This window comes from Hermetia illucens, chromosome 3, assembly GCF_905115235.1.
Source record: "Hermetia illucens chromosome 3, iHerIll2.2.curated.20191125, whole genome shotgun sequence".
NCBI lineage: Eukaryota > Metazoa > Arthropoda > Insecta > Diptera > Stratiomyidae > Hermetia > Hermetia illucens.
The window spans coordinates 153637962-153647189 of record NC_051851.1 but is presented as its reverse complement, the minus strand read 5'-3'; the positions used below and the strand labels follow the sequence as shown (position 1 = coordinate 153647189).

Here is a 9228-nt window from a genome sequence, read left to right as displayed (position 1 = left end):
GAGTTGAACAGTCCAGGATGCTCATTGGAGGATACGAACCCAAATGATGAAAATATTATTTAAACCTCACCAAGAAAGGCCTCCGGATCATAGTGGGAATACCCACTAGTCACTGCAAGCTAAATTATCACCTCACGAAAGGAGGAATATCTGTGGATGCTAGTTGAAAGACTTGGAAGTGGGTATCATAGTAAAGTTCCCATCGATTACTGCTTCAAACAAAATTCTACAGTTTATACTTATACCATGACCAGTAAGGAGGCATAATAGTCCTTTTAGTATGCAGTGCAATGTCTTTTGACAATATTAATATTGACAGAACAAATTGACGTAATCTATCAAGACGAGCCAACCCAACGTCTGAGCAGGACAAAGGCTGAAGAAGAAGAACAAGAAGAATTGGGTACCCAGAGCAAGTTAGGTATAGAAATAGAATAAGAATGCTAGGCAGAAAACAAAACGGAGGTGCCGTTGTGACAGAGGCGGGAAGATCCACCGCGGATCGATGGGAAAGGATCCATGATGAATCGACCAGATTCAGATATTTCAACAGCTCTACTGGCTGACAGTTGCGGTTCATGTCTGGTTTGTCTTCCAATATTCGATTGGAGAGGATGAAAACTGGATGATGGAGATCTCTCCTTTTCTAACCTGATGAAAACTCGTGGCGGTTGAAAAATCGCAGCGGTCGCCAACCCCCCTAGAAAGTTAAGACGATGCTAATGGGGAATATTTTCATATCATCATAGTGAAATTTGATTTCCCAACCCTGCCACCGGAAAGAGAGAAAGGAAAAGTCCCTTTTTTCTGCCCCCGCTAAAAGCGCAGATTGAGCACTTCTTAAAAAGTTACGGTGCTTGAAAAGGGACTAATTAAGAAACATTAATAAACTTATTGGTAGAGCAATCATCGCCGCGATATGCAAGGGAAATTGCAGAGCTGATTCTTGCTCATCCACCCCTTACGTATCCACGCATATGAAGGGCGGGAGCAGAGGGACGCAAGCCGGCCCCCTCCGTAAACTCATTTTCACATAGCGACGACAATCGCCGTACCAATAAGTTTATTCATGTTTCGGAAATAACCTCTTTTCGACGTGCCATAGCCGACTTTATTGTTCCTTCTGGGTATCTACTTTATCACCTCCTTCTCCGAGGGTGGCGCAGACAAACCAAATTTTACCATAATGATAACACAAAACAGCCCACTTGAAACGCGATTACTGTTTATGGGGAGGTGACCACCGCGATTTTCCAACGGACTTCGAGAAAGATCTCCCGCTTCCACATTTATACTCTCCTTTTCGCCTGATCGGCTGGGGTTCAAAGTTAAACCCTATCACTTTGAAATGAAAATTGGCCCAACTCTGGGGTCATAACTTTTTAATCGGTGTCGCAATTTTTTAGCGGGGTTAGAGATAGGGACCTACCTGTTCCTCTTGCATACCCCCTTCATCTTTTACGTAACGGGGTAAAGTTGGAAATTAAATCATGGTGACATGAGAAACTCTCATTTTAAAGGACATGACCGCCACGAGCTTTCATCAGAATTGGAGAGGGACCGCCCCTCTCCAGTGCAAAAACCTTTCACCCCTTTCAACCTTTAGAAGGTAGAAGGTGGTCTGGCGCAGCACCATTTGATGGTGAGCTACAACACAGTAATTTTTTTTTTATATTTTACCTTTAACTTTCCCCTCGCTTCACGAATTTTTCGTGAATTTTTCAAGAAGATTTTTCGATCCGTCCCAGGGCCGAGAACGAAAGTGTCCAAAGAAACCGACCCATTTTTCTCGACGTTATATTTGCTTCTCCAAAATAAAACGTCCGCATGAATTACTTCTATCAGACGTTTACCATTTTATAAACTTCTAGATTTTCACTCACTTCACTTATTCATAAAATAACGGTAAGTGCTTAGTTTGGATCCCCCTATTAACCACCTGAAATTGGATATCTAGCAGGCTTCCTGTTATATTGGTGCTAGCGTCACAGCGTATTCATACAGCATCAGTTTCGCATTCCAAAGCCAATCTATGGAAGTTTTACGTGAATGCTAAGACAAACAGTAAAAAGCCCGAGACATTCAATGTGTCATCGTTGACCTCCTCTGCTCCTTGGCTCTTTTATCTTTTATCTGCTGTTCGAATCACACAAAAATAACTAAGCTAAATTAATAAGTGCATCGACACATTGGTCTATTTTCGCACAAATCAATTACAATATTAATTATTACAACATAATAGCAGTTCAAAAAAAATGCTGAACATGCGCTTGTGCCAGAAATGAATTAATAGGTCATGTAAACATAAATGTGTAAATTGTAAATTGCTTAGTTATAAGATTTTTTGTATAAAAACAAAGAAATAGGAATAAAAGGCGCCAGAAGCCAAAGCAAAGCGGAAAGCAGTGTATTTTCTTCTTGCTTCTTTCGGTGTGCAATAATTTGAGGATTATTATACTTATCCCGGCAGCCATCAACAATTTAAGAATTGTTGATATAGATACCAATTTAAGGATTGCTATCTGCCCGTTTGTACATGGTCCTTCGAGCTGGATATCTGGTCGAGCCAATAGTTTCAGATATCCTACACATCCAGTTAGTCGTCGATACTACCGCATACTACAATGGCTCCGGGACAGGCAGAGCAAGGAGGTTCAGCATCCACAACAAACGTGGTCAGCGAGCAACGACACAATCTGGAGGAGGTTCTTCGTCTGATTCGGAACTTCAAGAAGGATTCGAGGACGCGATACAACCTACAATATTTTCAATTTCGAGAGGAGACGCTAAAGCGAGCATGGGCGAACTGCGAAGCCTTACACGGCAGGGTGAAGGCGTGAGGGGTCAGGATGCCGCACTGCTTGCGCAATATATGAAAGAGTACGAGGAGGTCGAGGATGGCTGGGGCGAATATTTGGTGGTATTCCGTTAAAACATTGCCGGTTACATAGCTGCGGAGAGCAGTCAACGTCCAGCAGTTCAAGAGGCTCCAGATGCAGGCGAAAACGTAGTGAGGCTGGAAAGGATTAAAATACCCAGCTACGGCGGCGACTACACTCAGTGGGCAGCATTCCATGACTTATTCAAGGTCATGGTGCACGACAACAACAAGTTAAATGTTGTGCAAAAGCTTCAATATCTTCGTGCGTCGGTCAACGGCGAGGCAGAACAATTGATACGCCACCTCACTCTAACAGAAAATAATTATGCGGCAGCAGGGAAGTTATTGAAGGAACGATACGATAACAAGAGGGCCATCGGGAATGCCTACATGAAGGACATATGGAGTTTACCGACCAGCACTCCAGCTAGTGCGATATGTATCAAGCGCATATTGGACACAACCGAGCAATTCCGTGCCAATACTGAATCATTGGGAGTAGATTTAGTCGACTTAATCATGGTTTACATCCTACAACAAAAACTGGACACTGAAAGTAATTCTGAATGGCAGAAATTTATTGGTTTTTCGAACGAGATACAAACTTTGGAACAATTCACGACCTTCTTGCATCAACGGTTCACAATACTGGAAGCAGTGCAGATTACCCAACGCAAGACGGCGAAAGTAGGAGCACACTCAGCACAAGCAACGGAAGCCGTCTGCCGAGTATGCCAGGGCGATCATCGAATTTCCCAATGCGACACATTTCTTAACTCAGACATAGCCAAACGACGAGAGTTGGTAGCATCTTTGCGGCTGTGCTACAATTTCTCGCACGAGGCTCATGCAGCCAGGAACTGCCCATCACGCAAAAGGTGCAAAATGTGTGGAAAAAAGCATAACTCAATGTTACACCAAGCATCGTCGAATAGAGCTGCATCTTCAACTTTGCCGAATCCACAACAACAAGTGTCATCACTGAATGCTTTCAACAGTGGCGTCGACATTAAGGCTGTTCTATTGGCTAGGATTCTAGTAAAGGACAGCCAAGCCACATTCATCCTTTTGCGTGCATTGGTCGATCAAGGGTCCCAGCGTTCGTTCATCAGTGATGTTGCAGCGCAACTCTTACGGCTACCACGTCGAGCGACAAATCTGACAATCAGCGACATCGGGAGTCATTCAACGAGCAGCAAGAGAGCGATATCTGCTCAATGCAAAGGGAAATGGTCGCCAAGATGTTTCAACTTATCTCTTGTCGTAGTAAAACATATAACGGACAAGATTCCCCAGTCCAAGACACCATGTAAGATAGCTGAGTTGAGACAGGAGGATTTAGCTGACTCATCGTATCACATTCCGGGAAAGATGGACGTCCTCCTGGGTGCTGACGTTTATGGCGATCTATTGGAAAATGGCGTAATCCGGATAAAGCATACCAAAGTTTTGGCTCAAAAAATCAAAATCGGTTGGATCTTGTCCGGGCCTGTCAACCAAGTAACACGAGAAGCAGAACCTTCCATCAGTATGGTTAGCATCGAACAGCTAGATGCTGACATACGAAAATTATGAGAACAGGAAGAGTTGCCACAAGAGCGAGTCCTCACCCAAGAGGAAGCAGACTGCGAGAGGCAGTTCATCCGAACTACTAAGAGGGATCCAACGTCAGGCCGATACATAGTCAGACTGCCGATTAAGCCTGACATGAACCCCTCGATCATGCTGCATCTGTCATTAAAAGACGCTGTCATACGCCTCCGCCAGACAGAGACAAAACTCGAACGGAATCCATAGCTCAAAGCGCAGTACAATGCATTCCTAAAGGAATATCTGGAATTGGGACATATGAACGAGGTCCCGTTCGCGGAAATTTTTTGCAGACACTCGTACTACTTGCCACATCATGCTGTGGTTAGAGAGGACAGCACAACTACGAAAGTTCGCGTCCCATAAAACGTCCTCCGGCACCTCGTTGAACGATATCCTAATGGTGGGACCAAATACGCAATACACCATCTTTGAAATATTGCTGCGGTGGAGGAGGCATCAATACGCATTGGCTGCTGACATTGAAAAGATGTACCGACAGACACTGCTGACCTACATGAAGGAATGGCCAGCGTTATCACAACTTCAAATACCACGATACATACAGACCTCTGATCGCTGCAAGGTAGAACTCCATGGTTTCTGCGACGCGTCAATGGCAGCTTTTGCAGCGGTGATTTACGTTCGAGTAATACATCCGGATGGCACGGTATCTGCGAACATATTAACATCGAAATCGAAAGTGGCACCTTTAAAGGTACAGTCAGTACCCCGGCTACAATTGAACGGTGCCGTCCTACTATGCAGATTGATGAAACACGTAAGGCGAGCCTGCGAACTTCCTGCCGACACAGCTGAATTTTACTGGACGGATTCGACCATTGTCCTCGCTTGGTTGAGTGATCATCCAGCCAGGTGGAAAACGTTCGTCGCAAATAGGGTGAGCGAAATCCAGGCCACGAGCAACTCTAGTCAATGGAGACACGGCGATACAGAGTGTAACCGGGCGGACATAGCGTCACGGGGAGTGACTGCTTCTCAGTTCCTCAAAAGCGGCTTGTGGTGGAACGGACCCGAGTGGCTGCAACACAAACCAATCAACTACTCGTCAAGGGCAATCGACATTACCACGACACTCGAGAGGAAGCCTGAAACTTCCTGCAAAGTTCCGAAGGTTGCGAAGTTCACTTTCGACGATAGTATACTGGGGAGGTACTCCGACTTCGTAAAACTGATTAGAATTGTGGCCTATTGCCTTCGCTTTAAGTCACCAACTATTGCAAAACCTGCAACCCTGACAACTTCAGAACTCAACAACGCTGAAATGGCATGTGTACGGCTATCCCAAGCACTATCTTTCAAAGATGAGATAGAAAGGTTGGACAAGGGACAACCATTTCCAGCTACTTCAAAACTATTCCAGCCTGCACCGTTCACTGATTCTGAGGGGATTCTCAGGGTGGGCGGAAGACTGCGACACTCACTATTATTGGACGATCGTAAGCATCCAGTGATTCTAAGTCCTGACTGTAAGTTGTCCGAATTGATCGTAAGAGCATACCATTTGCGCACTTTGCATGGAGGCAATCAAGTAACCCAAGCAGCAATCAGAAGACAGTACTGGATATTGCAGTCTTCCAAATTGGTAAAAACATGCATCCACAAATGCATAACCTGTTTTAAATCAAACGCAAAGCCAGGAGAACAGTTAATGGGAGCGTTACCTGAAACACGAGTCACCCCTGAATTGCTTGTGTTATTCATCATGTTACCGTATCTTTTCCCAACCTTGAACTCAACTATCTCGGTAAGATGAAAATAGTCTGTGACATTTCCTTAGGTTTCAACATTGTTAAGTATGTCTTGTCCCGACACTTTAAAACTATCACAAAAGAATTCCAACACCTTAAATAATCGATGGCCTATCACCAAAGCATAAGGATCTATTGATTTTTCATAATCTTTTCATACATGAAATCAAAATTTCGATCCAATTGATCAAATCACTTCTACCAAAACCACACTTAACATATTCCAACCCATTCCGATCCATTTGCATTACGATAAGACTCTCCTACAACAATGAAACGAGTAAATACAATACAAGAGCCTCAGGCGTTGGGCACAGTGGACAAGGTCGTCGTCTTCCTGGTGTAGAATCGCAGCAATTCAAGTTTGAAATATTTTAAATGCATAGGAAGCGCAAAGTGACAGAATCACAATATATTTATTGAGCGCTCCGTATTGTACGTATTCCGGCTCTCAGCCAAAAACCAGGTCCACATATTCGCAACAACAGTAAGTAATTGAAGGTCATAACACTCATACCTGTACATGAGCCTCATTGTAATTGATCTCGTTTTTTATGGCCCCATACGCGCAACATGATGGCATAACCGCAGCGAGCATCCGTGGAAGTAAGTGCTTAAGCTGATTGAAAATTGCAGATAAATTAATGAAATCAAACTAAAAGAGGCAAGACTATAAATTTTTAACAAGCTAAGTGTATTTTTATGAGGTCCTTCGCTTTTCCGCTCAACCCGTGGGGGTACAGTTATTATTGTCAGTTGCGCAATTCACTTTGATCTTGTACACAACGGAAGAATCTTAATTGGAAGCCAATTTGCTTGGAAAGCGTACTCAGGAGGGTTTCGTGAAGAAACTGAAGGCTTTCTTCAGTCACGGTCAGGATTTGTTTTGCTGAATATTAATAAGTTTGCTTTGCCATACCATGGGAATGTAATCTATAATCTGAAAAGAGTTTGAAAATTTCAAAACGTGTCAAAAGGTTAATAGCCATCACTGAAATATGGTTTCTTTGTTTGCAAAAAAGATTAAATATGCACACGCATGTGCTCATACCACGCAGCATGATTTCAACTTGAAACCTCCTTCCCGAAACCTCCCACCTTCATCAGATAACACTTATCAACCCACACAATCTTCCCGCGTAAATTAAACCTCTCAGAAAGTCCGAATTTTTCTCTCATGATGCAACAGGATAGCGAATTCCTTCGAAATACAGTTTGCAAAATGCACTCGCTTCGGGGCTAAGAATAAACTTGATGGCGCATAAAATTGGCTGGTATAATCGCAATTATGAACTTTTGTTTATTGCGACTCAAAAGGAAAGGAAAGAGAACTAGGTTTTCGGTTAACCGCGGTACAGTTGCACGAAATCGATTTGAATGCACTCCATGCAAGCATTAAGCGCCGTGAAATTTTATGCGAACCTTTTTTCAGCGCTTTTTTGCGCGTTTTTGATGTTTATGGCCTTCTGGATGGTAATTTATTACAATTGCTTTATTAATTGGCACTGATACGAATATTATAATTTATGCATAGAAATAAAATCTGCTTTAAACCTGTTCGTTTATGCATTTTTTATTGATAATGATCATTCGAAAAATATAAACGAAAATTTATCAGGTTGCTCGCTTAAGTCTTTTGTTTTTCGTCAGCAACTAAATACGTACATTAATGATAGTTCAAAGTTCATTTTCTACGTGAATGAAAAGGTGTGATTGATCCCACCTAACGAGAGCATTAATATCTAGTGGGATATCAAACTGTCAATTATGATCCACTAAGAGTGTTAAAAATTTCAGCATTCGGCTTTGAGTCTGCTAGGATTGGCATCAATTTAGATATAAGATTTTTATATATTACGTTACTGACGCCAGATGGTACGGCTACGTACGTGGCAGTAGGATGTCCATGTTGCTCTCCGCATGGACAATACGACGTCCCGGGTAAGGTTGAGGTGAACGGTTCCTGCGGGATCTGGAATCCAACACGCCACTTTGCTGCATTCCTGAGACGGATGAACCGCGATTTAGGGAGGTAGCGCAGCTTAAACTAGGGGAAACACCTGAGTTAGTACAACTAAAAGGACGGACAGACAGGCAAACAGCCGGGCATTAGTTTAACCTAACTCAGGAGATGCGCAGGTTGGACTACTCCTGAAGGTCTACGGAACCTTCACGGCTGTCTACTGATGTTTACTATGGGGAAAGGACGGCTGGTAGTATAAGACTTTCTACGGAGTACGGGGGTAGCGGGAGACAAAATGTTGGCAATTGCCACGACTCTGGTCCGTGAGCGCGAGCCTGTGCCTAAATTTGGGGTAAATATCCAAACAATCAAGTGGACGCGAACAAAAAAATACCAATCAATAGAGGGCTTGAAAAACCCCAATGCCGGCGGTTTTTGGGAACGAGCAAACCGGCTTTCGATCGACGGCTGTAGGTTGCAATTGTCTTGGAGGGGACACCTAATTCGATATCGGATCCTTTCAGAAGGAGTTCAGTGTTCCTTAGATCGCTACCTAGTCAAGCGAGATCGCTAGAGGGACGAGGTGTTTCTCAAACAATGAAGCATAAATGTGATTCTAATGGGTGTGACGACTGTCAGCGAGCAAACGGACACCCGGGAGCGGCATTTTCCGCACTGGGTGAAAAGATAATGCAGCTCTCTGAATTCATAAAGAACAGGAAGAACATCCACCAAAGTATTAGGGTAGAGGGTAGGGCCCACGAGGAGAAAGTTACATGTAAAGCAGGTGAGAAAGTCATCCAGGCGACACAGGTGACACCTCCTCTGCAAAGATTACTCGGCGAGAATGCTGGAAAAAGAAGTCGGGAGGAGATGGGTGAAATACCTGGACCCCAACAGATCTTCAAATAAACCGAAGCAGGCAATAAAAGCAGCAAAAGATGTCAAAGAAAAGACGATAGCTGTGATGCCTGCAAATGAAGCAGAGCGCGAAGTGCAAGGCACGGAAGCATAGAGCAAGA

At 43.7% G+C, this 9228-nt stretch overlaps 1 protein-coding gene across 1 annotated transcript; it reads left to right on the top strand.

The window, feature by feature from the left end:
- The first annotated feature begins 3091 nt into the window (after positions 1 to 3091).
- LOC119652183 lies at positions 3092 to 4456 on the top strand. Its single transcript, XM_038056126.1, has one exon. It carries the CDS (start codon positions 3092 to 3094, stop codon positions 4454 to 4456), a length of 1365 nt encoding a protein of 454 aa, XP_037912054.1.
- The last annotated feature ends 4772 nt before the right edge of the window (positions 4457 to 9228 follow it).